Source organism: Zootoca vivipara, chromosome 5, assembly GCF_965207765.1.
Source record: "Zootoca vivipara chromosome 5, rZooViv2.hap1.1, whole genome shotgun sequence".
Lineage (NCBI taxonomy): Eukaryota > Metazoa > Chordata > Lepidosauria > Squamata > Lacertidae > Zootoca > Zootoca vivipara.
In genome coordinates this window covers 35,599,225-35,617,818 of record NC_142588.1, presented here as the reverse complement: position 1 = coordinate 35,617,818, position 18,594 = coordinate 35,599,225, and the positions used below count along the sequence as shown (strand labels likewise).

The 18,594-nt window shown below is 45.4% G+C and overlaps 1 protein-coding gene across 1 annotated transcript; it reads left to right on the top strand.

The window, feature by feature from the left end:
- The first annotated feature begins 516 nt into the window (after positions 1 to 516).
- LOC118096572 (homeobox protein vent1-like) lies at positions 517 to 5,538 on the top strand. The gene is made up of 3 exons (XM_035138529.2): positions 517 to 748; positions 1,255 to 1,484; positions 5,100 to 5,538. Exons 1-3 carry the CDS (start codon positions 517 to 519, stop codon positions 5,460 to 5,462), a joined length of 825 nt encoding a protein of 274 aa, XP_034994420.1. The 3' UTR covers positions 5,463 to 5,538.
- Positions 5,539 to 18,594: the final 13,056 nt, after the last annotated feature.

The following is an 18,594-nucleotide window of genomic DNA, read 5'->3' as shown; positions in this document are numbered from 1 at the left end:
TCTTTTTCCAATTTCCCTGGTACTATTTATGGTACTAAATAGACACGCCAGGGTCGGCGTGTCTTGATATAACTCTGGAGGCAATATGCCAATTTCGCATTTCTTCATCTTATGTTCCCAGATTTTACAAAACCGTTTTGGGGCGACATCTCTAGAAGGCAGTTATGCAGAATTACCAATCACTGGGTCGGGGTGAGGGAGTGTCCTTCCATGTTTAAATCTTTTATCCCCTTCCCCAGCTAAAATTAGAAGACCACCACCAGATAACAACAGAAGCGAAACACCCTTGGGACAGGGCGTAGTACGTATATTGATACTAAGATAAGACACACCCACTTGGAAATAAACTCTGCATTGCCGGGAGGGGGCGCTGTAGATTGGCCGGCCGCGAGTCCTAGTGCTAGTGCTCGCAATTAGCCAGGGGCTTAACGTAAGACTCGCCGTCGTCTATAAATTTGCAGTAGAGGGCCGGCCCCCTGCAGGAGAAGCGTGGAGGTCGGCGTGTTTCGTGCGCACATGGGTCAGCGGGTTTGCGATCAGCAGGGGATCGCGCGCAAGCCCCATATCTGCTGCGTGCCCGCTCCGAGCGCTCCCAATTTGTGCAAAGGAAGCTCCCGGTTAGGGAAGGCCCAGCCCAAGAAGCCATGCCCCTCTGCGGGATTGCGCAGAGAAGACGCCGCCGCCGCAAGTGGAGGAGAAGGATGGAGCAAGGCCCCTGAAACTGCCGCCGATGACTCGCTAATCAAGAGTAAGTCAAACGCCGGACCAGCCTCACTGAGGACTAGTAGCATTACCAGGCAGTCACGTGGTGGTAGTAACGCTGTAATCCTCGCCAAGTGCCCCTGCTAGTTTTTGAGCAGTACTGGAGAACCTCCTCTAGGGCGCAATAGCAATGCTGTGCTATTTGGGGGGGGGATACACTTGGGAACAAGTCCTTTTAAAACCCAACAGGATATGCCTAGGGTTGCACTAAGCAATGGATGTCGCCACACCCCGAGTCTACCCGCGTTTAGGAGTGGAAATTGTTATTGGGGGGGGGTGAGAGTTTAAAAACTGGGGAGGCGCGGTGTGTTGCCTCTTCTCCCCCAGAAAGAGAGGGGTGGGCTTTCTCTCAATAATGTTTGGCAAATGAGCCCTGGCGAGAAAAGACCCCCACCCACCCCCGCTTGGGGTTATTTCAGCGAGACCTTGTTAGGTGAGCGCAGGAAAGGAAGGCAAGTTTGGCTCACACTTCTTGCTCTCCTGCTTTCGTAGCCGGCAAAGGACCCTGCGCAAGCGAGCCGGTCTCGGCCAGGGAGACGAGCAAGAGCGCCGCTTCCGACGTGAACCTGGACCCGGAGGAGCGACAGCGCCACTCCCGTTTGCGCACAGCGTTCACCATAGAGCAGATCCGCGGGTTGGAGAGCACCTTCCGGCGGCAAACCTATCTGAAGCATTGGGAAAGGCAAGGCTTGGCCGCGGAGCTGCAGCTGACGGATGAGCAGGTGAGTGACTGGCCTGTGCTGTAGGCAGTAAGCCTTTGAGACACTTACTCCTGAGTAGTCCCGTTGCCTCTTGAGGTGCATTTTTGGAAAGCTCTTCCTGAACTACGATTTCTTTTCTTTTTTTAAGAAGTAGTTTTGTTATTGATATATTGATGTGGGAATGGTCTGGGGGTGGTTTGGAGATCACTTGCAAATTACATGTACACGACCTGAAGCCTGTGATGGGAAAAAAAAGCAGGGTATAAATTTAAGAGGGATTAAATTTTTAATAAATTGTGCAAACTAGAGATGGAGCTGGTTGAAGATGAAAAAGGGTTGGATCTGGATTCAAATCCACATTCTGCAATAGATAAACTTTTGGCTCATTGCTCTTGTCTCATCCTGACCTACCATACAAGGTTGTTGTGAGGATGACCTGCCCTGAACAACCATGAAAAAGGATGGAAACAAATGCCCTATGAATCTCACATAGGGTAGCCTACTTCCCAGTGGAAGAAACGGCAGGCTATAAATGTAATAATAAAATAAAAAGCTAAATCATAAGTCCTAAATTATTGCTGAAATCTCAAGCGCACTTACTGAAGTGTAAGACCATACAATGTAAAGCACTATGATACTACTTTCATCATGGCTTCCCCCAAATCTGGGAGCTGTAGTTGAGCGTGTTGAGGATTATTAAGAGAGCCATGTTCCCCTCACCTGGCTACAATTTCCAGGGTTCCCTGTGAAGAGGAGGGATGGATTGTTAAAACTATTCTGCGAATTGTAACTTTGTGAGGGGACTAAGGAGCCTGCCAATAATTCTATAAACCCCTTAACAAACTACATTTCCCAAGATTCTTTGGGAGAAGCAGCTGCGATAGTTTAAAATGGTATAATAGTGCTGTGAGTGTAGGACGCAAATGTGGCCCAAGTTCCATGGAATTCATGGCATCTTTTGAATAAGTAAGCTTAAGGATTGCAATGTGTTGCATGCCATTTTAGAATGAGCATCCTTAGTCTCTAAATGCTTTGAGTAAGTAAATGAAGCACAGGCATAGGGGTAACTTTGACATTAAGAGTCTGCAGTTCTTGAGTGTCTCTTGGTGGGGCCACCCCAAAGAGAAATGGCAAACCACAAATCCATTTCTCTTTAAAGAACCTGCTGTGAGATTACTTTAGAGAAAATAAGTGCCTTGTGGACTGGTGCCAAGCTGCCTTTTGAAATGGGAATTCTTGCTGAGTGCTGCATTGTGCAGATGGGAGCGCTGGCAACTGTCTTATCCACATGGCTTGTTTGCATCCATTTAGCAAGAAAGACCAACTGCAGGATTATGCCCATGCCACCTCTTATTTATCCAGCTCACTCATCGAAAGACCTAGGGCACAGTCATTTGGTAAATCACTTAGGTTGGGCATCCTTAGGTTGTTGGTGAAATGTCTACAGATGTCGGACAATTATCCTGAATATTTTTGCACCAAATTTGTAAGAGTCGCTGTGGCCTTACTCAGACAGCTTATAGACTGTGGAGGGGAAACGGTTCGCTGCCCTTTAGTATTGTAGTGCATAATTAACAGTGCAAATATGCCTTCCTGTGGAATGAGCTCCATAGCAGGTGTGTTTGGGGGTCACTGCTTAGACTGCAGTTCTCTGCATGTTTATGTTGCTTGCTCAGTGGAGCTAGTTGCCCAGATTGCAGCTTTAAAAACCTTTGGGATCTTCCCTGCGATCTCAAGTCTGTGCCAGGGCTCTGGATTGCAGAGAGTTTCTATGTTTGTTCCATAGAACCTGATTAGAAAACTCCCTTCCAACTAGCTTGCTAAGGTCTAAGCAGAAGGTTCAAATTTGGGGAAGGTGGGATTCTGTGTCCTCTCTTGCCTCCATCCCCAACTGGAGGAATCACTGATTTTCTAGGTATTGCCCTGAACACATTTCATGTCTGAGGGAAGTCCAGTTACCGATCACAGCAATCGGCTTGCCAGGCCCTTGATCAGACACTTATAACTAGAGCTTGAAGGGACCTCTGAAGTCATCTAGCCCAACCCCCTGCTTGGTGCAGGATGCAAGTCCAGTGTCCTTGATGGGAAGCTGCACAGCGTCTTTATAAATACATCCAGTGAGATACTTCTGTACGAACAGTGTACTCAGAGAAGCGGACACAGAGCAATGGATTCAAGCTACAAGCAGGCCCGTCTTAACCACATCCAGCGCCGTGGTGCAAAGGTCCCTCTGGCACCCCCTCCCTTCCCAAAATTTCGCCTGGAGCAGAGGGCGCCGTTGGGGTTGGTGCAGGTGCCAGTGCTCTCGCTGCTGCCCAGCGGCCGCAAGGAGCTGGGCTGGCCAAGGAGTCACTTTGGAGAGGCACGCGACACTGGGCGAAGGAAGCGGCTCCGCAAGGCAACCGCGGCCCCCTTTGGCCCCGGCCGAGCGACGGCGCCTGCTGCAACAGGTCGCTGTTGCCCGCTAGCTTTGAGCAGCTGCCGCCGCCTACAACAGGAAGGGAGGCAGTGCGGTGCGGCACAGCGACTGACAGGGACCCCGCCCAGAGGTGGCGAGCCCACCACTGCCTGCCTACGTACCTGCTAGGCTCCCCGGGCAGGCGTCGGCTGGCAGCATGGCTGGGGGAGCTCTGTCCATGCAGTAACGTCGGCGTGGGGCCGGTAGGAGCCGGAGTCCCGCTCTCCTCCCTTGGAGCGAAGGCGCACCATGCTGCGGTTCCTGAGCAGGACCTTCGGCCGGCGGCTGATGCAGCGCTATGTCCCAACTCCTTGGTGGGAGTTTTGCTGGCCGCGCCCGGCGCCCCAGCACCTCCGCACATCCCCTACTGAGCCGTGGCCCCTGGACCTCTTCCCTGGCGCCCTCCAGTGCCCGGTGCCGTGGTTCCCCGCGCCACTAGCCTCTATGGCTAAGACTGGCCTGGCTACAAGAAAGAAGATTCCACCTAAACATTAGGAAGAACTTCCTGACAGTAAGAGCTGTTCGACAGTGGAATTTGCTGCCAAGGAGTGTGGTGGAGTCTCCTTTGGAGGTCTTTAAGTGGAGGCTTGACAGCCATCTGTCAGGAATGCTTTGATGGTGTTTCCTGCTTGGCAGGGGCTTGGACTGGATGGCCCTCGTGGTCTCTTCCAATTCTATGATTCTAGCATGTAAAATTGGATAGACTAGTTGGATAGGAAATGGCATCAGGGAGGGAGCCTCTTAACTGACTTGATACCCATTACCATATCATTTTGCCACTTTTATCTATTGCTCCATTGCCTTTCCCCGCTGAGCGTTGTGCTCACATCTAGCCACTGGCTTCTGTATTTCATAGCCTGTAGTTTAGGGGTGGATTATTATTATTATTTTGGTTCAGTTGCCCCTGACCATTGGACACAGTGCAGGGGCTGTCAGTACTTGCAGTCAAAAGCAGGCACCATTTTGGGGAAGCTTCCTCAAGATCATTGCAGAGAGTGGTTTATGATCTGCTTTGGGAGACGCATTGTACAATACTAAATACATGGTAGTGCTGCCATTTTGTTACATGGAAGCTGGTCTGAATGGCTGATTGATGTAAGTGACTGTGCATTCTGAGAACATGAGACTGTTTCTGTGACTACTAGCTTCTGAATTTACTTTATCATTCTTTTCATTAGGTTAAAAACTGGTTCCAGAATCGCAGGATGAAACTTAAGCGACATCTGCAAGACTATCGCCGAGGTATCCGGCCTTCATCTTCCAGCTGTCTATTATGTCAGCCCAGGATCCCAGGCAGCCTGCCTGATGAGTTTGCCATGTATTCTTCCCAAAGCATTCTACCTTATATGCCAAATCCTGCTTTGTGGCCCAATCCTCCTGGCTGCAAGTATCTGCCCTTCCAAAATCCACCTTATCCATTTCCATTACCAGGTCTGCCTTATCACTTTCCAACCCAGTTCTTGGGAAATTCAACTGAAGAGTACAAGATGGATTCCAAGAAAACTTTTCCTACTCCTGCATTAGGATATGGGATGGTGTAGTAGATCTTGTTCAGAAATATGTTGGTTTTATTGCAGAGCATATATAGGTAAATGTGGAAAAACACATAACATTGAATAAATTGAATATTGAATATTGATTGGAGATTAAATAATTGAGAATAAATTATTTTTATATAAATGTTTTTGGGCGATTGCTTTATTTCAGTGTTTTCTAAAAAATCCTGCTACAAAAGGCAGGTGGTTATTTCAGCATTGCTATTTCAGCATTTTCTAAAGTTTGGGCTAGATGTCTAGTGAATGAATCTGCAAAAATTCCTACAAAGACTGCTAACAGTGATTGTACATGGCAGCTCTGCAGAGCCTACAAAAACAGTTAACAGCTAAGCTAGGAAGTGCGATTAAATGTCAGTAAGTGGGTAAAATAAATACTGATTGATTGAATTTGTATACCCGAAGATCGTAGGGTGGTTCACAACATAAAAAAGAAAACACCAAATACACAAGACAATAACAAACCAATAACCCCACCCAACAAACACATTAAAAAGGCCATGGCATGTTAATCAACCAAAATGGGTTGATGGAAGCAGTGGAGCTTCATTTAGTAAGTGTGCCAATGGGAACAGTGTTAAAGCACAGCTGCAGGATGGGGAAGGGATATCCTTCCCATTTCCCATACATACTGTAGTCACCCCCTGTGCACTTTTTTCTGTAGTGCTAATGGGAGCTTTAAAGAGACTAATTTACAAGAACAACATTAAGAGCTGGTTGGGCAAATGGCCCATCTAGTCTAGGGTCCTGTTCTCACAATGGCCAAACAGATGCCTCTAGGAAACCAGCAAACAGGAACTGAGCACAATAGCACTCTCCCAACTTGTGATTCCCAGCACACTCTTACGATCTTACAATATTCCCTAGATTTCCCAAGAATGAACCAGCAGCTGGTGGATGGACAGTGGGAGATCCAGTTAATGAAATTTCCACATCCTGTATACTTTAGCTCTTAGAAAAACTGACCCCCCACGTGTTCACTATCTGCGCAAAACTGTTGCAGTCTTATTCTATGTATGTTGACTTGCAAGTGGACCACTAAGCTCAGTGGGACATACCAACAAGTCCACCCTCCTGCCTACTTGCAGCTAAGTCTTGTGACTCTGCCTCCCTTTCTCCTTTAACACTACCTCCTTTTGCCATTCCTTTGCCTAGCACCTCTCACCTGCACTGGGTCAGCACCATGGACAGCAGTGTGTTCTTCCTGGTCCTGAGATGATCCAATGCTTTGAACTGCTCAGCTGATAATTCAATGTGGCCTCAACCTGACAGGGTGGTGGTTGTAGTTGCAGAGCTGCTCCTGCTCCTGGCCTTCTAGGCATCTTTCTCCAGGAGGGTGAGATGTTTCCCCAGTTCACTATATACCCCATTCAGAAAGAGATCAGAAACCTCCCATTTGTCTAATAGCACCTACTGGGGGTTGGGCTATGAATGATCACCAAAGAAAAAGGGGTGGGGAACCTTTTCTTTTTCAGCTCAAGGGTATCTGATCCTTTGCTTCTGCAAACCTTCAATCTCTTTTGCCCCCAACCCCACTGCCCCATCTAAAGTACCTTGCCTGGGCTTGCACTGAATGCAGCATTTCCAGCCTAAGATCAAGTGATGAAAGACCTGTGGCCGGTGTGAGGAACCTTTGGCTTGCCAGGTGTTGCTGAAATGCAACTCCCATCATCCTCAGCAAGCATGACCAATGGCAAGGGCTGATGGGAAGTAAAGTTCAGCAACATCTGGAAGGTGAAAAGTTCCTCACACCTGGCCTACAGTAACAAAATAGGTTTATAACTAATGCACCTTGGTTTAGGGTTGGTATTGGGAGAGAGCTTTAACAGGGTTGGGTTATTGTGCTTTAACAGCTGTGTGGAAATTCAACAGGTGAAGCTAGCAGTGAGCTTCAGTCCACTTTCAGGTTGTGGGCGGGGTGGCCTAGTAATTTAACAGTCCTCTCAAGTGGGCTTTTGCAGTGTAGAAAGTTTGAGGGCCCCTGGGTTAAAGATTGTTTGGTATGGAAATACAGTTATGAGAAAATTTCCCATGTTGACCTTTTACCTATCTGGGATCCTATTACTGTACTTGCTTGTGGCACACTACGCAAAGCATAGAAAAATGTTTGGCAAATGTGTGTCTTCTTTTCTGAGTGGAGCAGAGGGCCCAATCCACACGGAGAGGCTCGTCAAATCTTGTTTGCATGCCTGAAGAAACCCACTGACTTCACTTTGTTCTCCTAGGTCTCCAGCCAACTCCCCTTGGCCCTCTGGGCGCACAGCTCTTCTGATGTGGGCTTGCTTCTCTTCCTTATATTGGAGTCCCCAAATGTGTGGTGTATCTTTCTGGGGCCTGGCTTTATAAGAAGACTGAGCCCACTTAGTCCAGCATTCTGTTTTCAAAGTGGCTGGCCAGATGCTTGTGGGAAACTCTCAAGCAAAACCCGAGTGCCAGAGCACTCTCGCCACTTGTGATTCCCAGCAACAGACATTCAGGAGCGTACTGTCTCAGAGACTAGAGGTAGAACATTGCCACCAGAATTCACAGCCCCTGACAGCCTTCTCCTGCATGAATTTGTCCAACCTGCTTTTAAAGGCATCCGAGTGGGTGGCCATTACTGGCTCCTGTGGGAGAGTTTCACAGCTATGTTGCGCTGTGGGAAGAAGTGCTTTCTTTTGTCTGTCCCGAATCTTTCACAGATCCCTTTCTTATGTAGTTCCAAAGGCACCACCTCCATCCTGCTTCTGTCTTTCATCACTCATGGCTGTGATGAACTGTCGCCGTGTGCTCAGAAAAGCCTCTCTTCATGCCTAGGAACAAAGAGATGCTGCTAAAGGTCTCTCTTGGGGTGGCGGCTGCATTTCCTCAGCCTTGCCTTTTTAAAATCCATCCCTCACATATAGAAATGAGGGAATTGCGCTTTTGCCTTTCTCGGGGGGGGGGGGTCTGGGAAAAGTCTGTGAGGTGGGTAGGATTGCTCCTATGCAAGCCAGCTACTTACGATGGAGAGTGGCAACTCGGGGATCAATGGGGCTGACCCACAGTGTGTGTGTTTCGGTGTATGCAGACTTACAGCCTCAGGCTGCAATGTTATGTTCACTGACTTGAAGAAAGCCGTGTGGACTCTAATGGGATCAGACGTCTTCCTGGGTGTGAATCGGTTCAAGAATTCACGATAATCGTATGAAAATTGGAGGTGTCGGGGCTCGATTTGCTCTTTTGATTGCAGAAATGGTAGGCAGGCGGCTCAGGTAATTTAGGAGCTAGGAGAATGCACTCTGCATGTCCTCTGAAGAACTTCTGCCTTTCAAGATGCTATTCTAGTGCTGAACTGCAGAGCTGGAAAGAGGCTAGCGCCTTTTTGATTTCAGCGAGAGAGAGGGGGGCTTTCATTCAGTGACCCCTCCAGTACCACCACGTTATGATATGTCTCGCCAGGGGTGCCATCTTGAATACAGTATTGGGGGGGCAGGTAAGCCCTGCCCTGCATAGTCAATTATATGGCATGGTGCACACACCCCATTTGACTTGCAAAGCACATCAACTTGGGGGGGGGAGCTGGCCCCCTCAAATATTTTATTGGGGGGTGGGCCCAGGGCTGGATTTTGAGGCCCTAAGCTACTGAAGATAATGGGGCCCTTTATATAGTGTTGGTGCTGACCTTTAAAGCCCTAAATGGCCTCGGTCCAGTATACCTGAAGGAGCGTCTCCACCTCCATCATTCTGCCCGGACACTGAGGTCCAGCACCGAGGGCCTTCTGGTGGTTCCCTCGTTGCGAGAAGCCAAGTTGCAGGGAACTAGGCAGAGGGCCTTCTTGGTGGTGGCGCCTGCCCTGTGGAACGCCCTCCCAACAGATGTCAAAGAGAAAAACAACTACCAGACTTTTAGAAGACATCTGAAGGCAGCCCTGTTCAGGGAAGCTTTTAATGTTTAATAGATTATTGTGTTTTATTTTTCTGTTGGAAACCGCCCAGAGTGGCTGGGGAAGCCCGGTCAGATGGGCGGGGTATGAATAATAAATTATTATTATTATTATTATTATTATTATTATTATTATTATTATTAGTCCAGCTGTCCTTTGTCAACAACAAATTGTCACTGTTTTTTGTGTTGAATATATGCTATATGGTAATTTATTGAGCTAATTGGTATCTAAAGCCATTTGCACAATACAAAATGTGTATTTTATCAAAGTTACAGGTAGGTACCGTAGCCGTGTTGGTATCTGAAGAAGTCTGCATGCACACGGAAGCTCATACCAATGACAAACTTAGTTGGTCTCTAAGGTGCTACTGGAAGGAATTTTTGTATTTTATCAAAGTAATTGTTGAACTGAAATACAATTAATAAGAAGAAGTATATTAATAGTGAAATAATTATTAAGCTCTAACTTACAATGATTTTTTATTCATAACAGGGTTTTTTCCTTTAATTTTTTTGGGGGCCCCAAGAGAGTGGGGCCCTAAGCTATAGCTTGTTTAGCTTATACGGAAATCTGGCACTGGGTGAGCCAAGGGACCTCGGCCTCTAGGGGTTGGCTCCTATGCCCAGCACCATCGCCATATGCTATTTCTCGCCCTATCTCAGCCCTTCTGCCCACCTACATTCGCTTCCGCTGCTCAGAGACTAGTCGATTGCAAGCGCCCAATTAATTGATTGGGTTTGGCAGCCGTTTGACTCTGGAAGAGGCTCCCTTCCACTGTCCGAGGTGATCCACCGCCCCCTTTCCCCCCTTTCACACATCCGCCCCGAGAGCCGATGCATTTCAAAGCGAAGAGCCCTCCATGTTTTGACAAAGCGGATCAAAGGCACGCCGCCTCCGTTCGGCTCCTCCGCCCCACCTGTTGGAGGGCCGCCTGTGATAAGGGTGGCAAATGCGCCACTCTTTTGGCAGTCTGAAGTGTGTCTGGCGGGGCCGTGGCGGAAGGATCCCGCGGACGACGCGTTGGCATGTTCTTCTGTCAGGGGAAACAGTCGCCCCTTCATGAATTTAGACAAGGCGGCGATAATGAGTCTGCCTGCTCCTCGGCTGTGATTCTGCAGCGGCGCGAGGGATCAGGAGCTTAGCACTTCAAAGGGGATTCCCGCTGCTTCGCTGAGCTCAGCGCCAGAATTACAGAGAATCCGGCTACCTAACCATCTCTGATCTTTTTGCTGTCAGTTTCCTGCTTCCCTGGAGGTCACATATAGGCTCTTTGACCGCCACCTACTGGACAAAGATTTCAACCGCAGTTCGGATCTGCATGTAGAAGGAGGGGGTCTCAATCGAGTGGTTCACCCAAAAGAAAAAGAAAAAAGAAAAAGAAAAGCCATGCACAAACAAAACCTGGTAAATTTCTTCGCAAAATACTCCCAAAGCAGGGGTGCCTAATAAAATATTGGGAGGGGGCCAGGTAAGCCCCACCCTGCATAATCGATCACAAGACACACAACCCATTCAAATGGCAATGCCCATCAACTCTGGCAGGGAGCCCCAGCCCCCCTAAATCTTATTGGGGGGCTGAAGGGACCTCAGCCCCTAGAAGTTGGCTCCTATGCCCAAAAGAAAGAAGAAGAAAAACTGTGATGGCAAACTCACAAAACTTTATAATACAATTCATTCATTCATTCCATGATATGTCTAACAGCCTAATAGCTGCCCAGAGTGGCTGGGGAAGTCCAGTCAGGAGGGCAGGGTAAAAATAATAAATTATTATTATTATTATTATTATTATTATTATTATTATTATTATTATTATTATTATTATTATAGTATTGTGGTGACAGTTGGGAAATAGCTTTATTAGAACCCCAAAGGAAAGCAATGAGCAAGGTTCTTCATCAAGGTTAAGTAACCCATTCCAAAGCCAAAAGACTGAATCAGGACCCAACTGAGATGATTTTCATTTTATGCACCACTTGTTTAATAAATGCTGCAGCCTTAGACACATTACTTAAGAGTATTTCCCACTGGACTCGTTGGACCTTACTTCTGAGTAAATCTTAAAACCAGACTCCAAGTCGCTTGTAAAACAGATACTTTCAAGCCTCTTTTCAGGGTTGCTGATATTTCAGCTAGCCACTGTAGCTATACTTTGAAAAGGATTTTGATGTGCAGAAATGAACAGGAAGAAGATCAGCATAAACGTCTGCTACTTCTGGACAGTTGAAAGATTTGTGCCTTTATCTTCATGTTGTACAGATAGGCTGCAATTGCTCTTGGTTTTGATTTGTAGGCCTTTTTGCTCTGAATATGTTTAAACACACAGCAATTGATTAATCTTGTACTTGCTAATTATAACTATTAGGCTCACACAGGGATGGCTCCATCTGAATTTGCTGTGCTGTCATAAGGTGTGAATTCAAGAGCTCAGTTTAGTCTGGTTGTCACATGATTTTCAGATAATGCAGACAGCAGCAGCAGTTTCAGAGAGAGAGAGAGTTTATGCACCAAAATAAGCTTCAAAAAGGTTTGCAAAGTGCAATCCCTGTAGAAGTCAAGGATAGGACATTCCTACCCTTTGCAGAGCTGACTGAATTTCAAGAGAAATTATTACCTTTAATATAGCTATCCTTTATTTTAACCTCTTAGCAGTCAGACAATCAAAGCCTGTTTAAAACCTGATGCATTTCAGAGATGTTTCTAAAAGCTGGCATTTCATTCAGGTTTATGTGAATGACAAAAACAAGGACCTAGGGACCTAGCTGAAGATGTTCACCCACCCACTGTTTGGCAGCTGTGAAAAATGCAGATTCAACACTAGGGATCATAATGACAGAAATATAAAATAAAAGTTTGCATCCTAATGCCATGATAGAAATCTATGGTGCAACTGCATTTGGAATACTGTGTACAGTTCTGGTCACCTCAACTCTGAGTATTGCAGCTATATGAGGAGAATAGGTGTCTCCTAACAACTTTCAGTACCCTTAATAAACTACCATTCCCAGAATTCCTTGGGGGAAGCTGAGACTGCTTTAAATGCAGTGCTTTTTTCTGGGGGGGGGACGCAGGGGTACACACACCCCTAAACATTTTATGAATCTAAGTTTGGCCTCATTGAGGGGCAGTATTTCAATATGAGTAGGAAAATGAGAGTACTGTACCCCTAAACATTTTTTAAATAGAAAAAAGCTCTGTTTAAAAGCATAGGGCAGATGGGGTCGTAGGCAGAGTATTAGTGACCACAAACAAACATAACATTTGCCTCTAGCAAGCATAATTTTTTTTGTCTCTTGACTCCATTGAAATTCATATGATTTCATTCCCCCAAATAAGGTGTAAACATAAAAAATGCTAACTGAAGCTCCTAAAATATCATTTTTACTTACAAAAAATGCTTAGAGGTTTTATTTACAATTTAAGTGGTATACAAATTCTGTTCAATTAAATAAAATAAACCAGGAGGGGCTTCATAATTATTATCATTAAAAAAAACAAATTATAGGTCCCTGCCTATGAGCTTGCCACGTTTTTATTACTATAATTACTGGAATAGAGAATTAGCTGGTATGTTTGATAACTTACACTGAAATCTTTGACTTTATCTGTAAATTTTAAAGGCTTTGATTAACAGACGAGAATGGATTCTTTTTTAACTTGTGCATAAAATGATTTTTTTTGTATGAGCTGTGCCAGAGGAAGTTCCATTTTTAGCATCTATTATATGCTTGAAATGCACATAATGGAATTCAATCCAAGGCATTCATTCAAATGAATAGTGAGAAATTGGGACACAGCATGAAGAATGTCGTGTTTTTGCCTCCTCTTAACAATTTTAGCTCGAGCTGTAAGCCAAAAAAGCAGTTTAGAAGCCAGAACTACTTTGATTAGACAACTGATGTGTCAACACTTTGATAGTATTATCTGTAGACTTACAATTTGAGAGACACAATTAAATAAGTAATTGTTACTGTGTTGCAATTTACTGTTGATAGTGATGTGATAAAACAATGACTGCCTCCGAACTCTATTATCTGATGAACACAGTAGAAATCACTTTTAAAAAATACCCTGAATCAGAAAGGCAGTATTCTTATTCCAATCTCTACTTCCAAACTATTCCAGAAGAGTTCTTCTGAAGTGATGCTTTCATCTTCAGTAAAATAACTCTTTCTTAACTGGTTTGTAGTTTGTAGGATTGCCATTTCCAAACTGGTGCCAGAGTCTTGTGCTAGTTTTGCATTGCTTTGCACTGCAAACCCCACATTTGGTACCCCCCCCCAAACTGAGTACAGTAATTGACTTTCAAACCGGGGACCATAGGTATGCAAAACTTTGGCATCAGTTTGCAGGGGATCCAAAATTTCAGGGTCACGTGTTAATGAAGCTTAGATGGATTTTCTTATGTCAGATTTCACTTGATGATCAAGAGATGTCAGCAATCTTTGGTGGAAAACCAGTGTATTCTTGTTCTCTGCCATTTGGAGTTCTGGAGTTAATTTTGCTGGCAAGTGAGCACCCTCCTTATGTAACAGAGCTATATAGGAATCCATTATACAATCCACTGATTATAACAATCTGCTCCAATACTAAGCTACATCACCTAGTAAGAACCATGGCAGTGCTTAAAATTTAATTTCTGGAAAACGTTTTGTAAAGCAATCTCAATCAACACATTTTATGGGGATAATTCAGCCAGCAGCCTTTAGGACTACTCCTTATTGAAAAGGCAGTACTTCTCTGGGAGTAAAAGCTAAATAGTTCAGCTAACACAATCGAACTCCCTGAAGTTCTTATCTACCTGATATACATTTTGGGCATCAGTGATGGTCCTATTTAAAAGATAAAAGGTCTATTCATATAAAGGGCAATCAATTGCATTGTGTTTGTTTGTTTGTTACTAAAATCACAGACAATGATGAAGACAGTTGAGGATGGTAAAACAGTTAAATTGTTCTTTGATAACTCAAATTCCTTATCAAATTATGCAAGCTGTAAGCTTCTCTTCTCTTGCTGCACGCGTATTTTCACTGAATTCATGTTATGAAATTCACAAAGCTTTGCAGATTTACCTGGGGATAAACCCCACTGAACAAAGTAGGGCTTTTATTAGAGTGCGTATGAATAGGATCAGGGACCCAGGTGGCGCTGTGGTTAAACCACTGAGCCTAGGGCTTGCTGATCAGAAGGTCAGCGGTTCGAATCCCTGTGACGGGGTGAGCTCCCATTGCTTGGTCCCAGCTCCTGCCAACCTAGCAGTTCGAAAGCACGTCAAAATGCAAGTAGATAAATAGGAACCGCTACAGCGGGAAGGTAAACGGCGTTTCCATGTGCTGCTCTGGTTTGCCAGAAGTGGCTTTGTCATGCTGGCCACATGACCTGGAAGCTATACGCCGGCTCCCTCGGCCAATAATGCGAGATGAGCGCGCAACCCCAGAGTCGGTCACGACTGGACCTAATGGTCAGGGGTCCCTTTACCTTTACCTTTATGAATAGGATCAGACTTTCAAAGGCCCAGCGAAATGAACAGCATGAATGGTAAACAGAATGGAACTGGGTGCACTCTGAAGATTCCGCCATCATATACCTATACTCCCACTTGGACTACTGCAATGCGCTCTACATGGGGCTACCTTTGAAGGTGACCCGGAAACTACAACTAATCCAGATTGTGGCAGCTAGACAGGTGACTGGGAGTGGCGGCTGAGACCACATAACACCGGTCCTGAAAGGCATTCATTGGCTTCTAGTACGTTTCCGGGCACAATTCAAAGTGTTGGTGCTGACCTTTAAAGCCCTAAATGGCCTCAGCCCAGTATACCCGAAGGAGCGTCTCCACCTGCATCGTTCTGCCCAGACACTGAGATCCAGCACCGAGGGCCTTCTGGCGGTTCCCTCACTGCGAGCAGCCAAGTTACAGGGAATCAGGCAGAGGGCCTTCTCAGTAGTGGCGTCTGCCCTGTGGAACGCCCTCCCATCAGATGTCAAGGAAATAAGCAACTATCAGACTTTTAGAAGACATCTGAAGGCAGCCCTGTTTAGGGAAGCTTTTAATATTTGATGAATTATTGTATTTTAATATTCTGCTGGAAGCCGTCCAGAGTGGCTGGGGAAACCCAGCAAGATGGGCGGGGTACAAACAAACAAACAAACAAACAATCCTGGTTTTTCAGCTATTTCACTTCACCACTGCTAACCAGCACTTTCCCTAGTGCATAGCTGGCATGTAAAAAGTCCAAATTCAACCCTTGACACCTCCAGGTAGGAATAGGAAAGACTCTTGTCTAAAACCCTGGGGAATAGTCACCGCCTGACAGTATTGCCCAGTGATAATGAACCTGTAGCCTTCCCCTGACCATTGGTCATGTGGACTGGACTTGATGGAGTCCAACAATCTTAGTACTCGTATACAAAGCCCTAAATGGCTTTGGACCCAATAACCTAGAAGAGTGCCTCTCCCAGTATCAACCATATCAGGCCCTGCAATCACCTGGGGAGGTCCTGGTGGTGGTGGCACCAATCGGTGCTGCTCAGCTGAAAACTGCCCCATGACAGGGCCTTCTTGGTGGTGGTTCCCCATTTGTGAATGCCCTCTCTGGAGAGGTGCACCCTCCCTCCCTCCCTCATGTTTAACATTCATGAGAAATATTCGAACATTCCTCTTCACCCAGGCATTTGATAACTGATTTGTGCTGTTTTCAAAAACCTTGAAAGTTTCAGCTGTGAGGGTATGTTAATGTTTCTTAATTAAAAACCAAACCAAACCATTTTCTTAATATTTTTTTTTTAAAAAAAATCCAATATGCTTTTGGTTTATTTTTAATTGTGTCATTTTGCTACTTTGTTGATTGCTGGAGTCCTTTGGAAGGAAAGACGTGATAGATATTTTTGTAACAACAACAACAAGAAGAAGAACTTGTCAGGAATGCTGCTTCCTGCACTCTTGGGATAGGTGACCCTCCCAACTCTCAAATTCCATTATTCTGTGGGGATAGCTCAGAAGCAGAGATCTTCAAGAGATACCCCTTTGCCAGAGATCTTAGAGAGATGCTGCAAATCAGAGTAGACATATCAATATATCGTATCTTCACATCAGTCCTTGTTAAGCCGTATTAAATAGAATGGATCATCACCCTCTCCCATCGCTCCAAACTTAATATTCTTTTTAAAATCCCTTTTACAAGACAACAAAAGCTACATTTGATCAGTCCCATTGAAAGCAGCACACTGGGACATTCAAATTGAGCCATGTTTGCTCCGCAGTGCTTGGACTGCATTCACTCACAAGTATTTTGGTAATAAAATGAATTTGGGGGACAAAACCCACTGTTGATATCAAACATAAACCTATGCATAGCAGAAGGCCTTTCAATTGCCACATAACACAAAATGCACCAAGTTGTATCTACCGCTACATCAGCTATTTTTCATTTTTGAACATACTGGATCATATGTTACTTATTCCCCCCCACCCCCTTTTATATTACTTCTGTTAAAGAAAGAGCACTCTATTCTTATTTTGTTTTGTTTTACAATCTGAAAATGGAAAAAAATGTAGCATTTTGGTTTGTGTGTGCGTGCCATGATTTGCACAGAGGTCAGTCTGCAATGCCCCCTGCAGGACAACCTAAACATTTATTGGAGTGAATTACTGACTTGAGCATTTAATTCATGCGTTTGAGCTGCCTGAAATGCTTCACCACTCGCCTTCCCTATCTCCCCAGCCACTTTCATTTGCACCAGCTTCAGCTCTCTCTCTCTGATATTCTCTGGACTGCTGGAACTGCTGGATGCAGAATACATCTTCCGAGTTTCATTTATACAATCAGGCTAACTGCAAAGATTAGGTACACATGGTGTAGGAGACCGTATAGGCTGCATGTTTAGGACTGTATAGGATGATAAGTGTACAGGTTTCCTATTTAGGAAAGAATATAGGAAGTTGGCTTCTGCCAAGGCAAACTGTTGGTCCATGTAATTCAGTATTGCCTCCACTAATTGGCAGCACCTCTCCAGCATTTCAGATAGAGCAGGCATCCCCAAACTGCGGCCCTCCAGATGTTTTGGCCTACAACTCCCATGATCCCTAGCTAATAGGACCAGTGGTCAGGGAAGATGGGAATTGTAGTCCAAAACATCTGGAGGGCCAAAGTTTGGGGATGCCTGAGAAAGAGGATAATCCCAGTCCTAGCTGAAGATGCCAGAAATTCAACTGCTACACACAAACTGCTACCACAGAACTACAGAATCCCGGGAAGTGTCATTGGTTAAGGGTGCCAAGAGTTGTTAGTCTGAAAGAGCATCTTCACCCCCATCGTTCAGTCCGGACACTGAGGTCCACCTCCAAGGGCCTTCTGATGGTTCCCTCACTGCGAGAAGCGAGGTTACAGGGAAGCAGGCAGAGGGCCTTCTCAGTAGTGGAACCCACCCTGTGGAATGCCCTCCCATCAGATGTCAAGGAAATAAACAACTATCAGACTTTTAGAAGACATCTGAAGGCAGCCCTGTTTAGGGAAGTTCTTAATGTTTGATGTTTTATCGTGTTTTTAATATTCTGTTGGGAGCTGTCCAGAGTGGCTGGGGCAACCCAGTCAGATGGGTGGCATATAAATAATAAACTATTATTATATTATAATAATAATATAGTGGTACCTCAGTTTTTGAACGTAATCCATTCTGGAAGACCATTCGACTTCCGAAACATTCAAACACCAAGGCGCAAAGGGTGGCCTGCCAATTCAGTAGAGGAAATTGTGAAAAACAATCCAGTAGAGAAAATTGTGAAAAACAAAATGGCAGTGGAAGCCGTTCAATTTCCGAGGTGTGTTCGAAAACAGAAGCATTTACTTCCGGGTTTTTGGCATTTGAAAACTGAAACATTTGGCAACGGAGACGTCTGAAAACCAAGGTACCACTGTAATTATTATTATTATTGACCTGAATCCTCCTCACGGAGCTATACTTTGCAAAGTTCTCTGGGAAGAGAGATTGCCTGTTTAACTGCTCTAGAAACTGTAGCTCTCTGAGGGGAATAGGGGGTCTCTCAGAACCCTTAACCAATAGAGTTCCGAGGATTCTCTGGAGGAAGCCATGATTGTTTAAAGTTGTATGATACTTCTTTAAATGCATCATACCTCTTCAGGCGATCAGTAGAGTCCTCTGACCTGAGTGATCTGTCCCTTCCCTTGTTGGTGGGAGGGAAGAGCAGGTGGCCC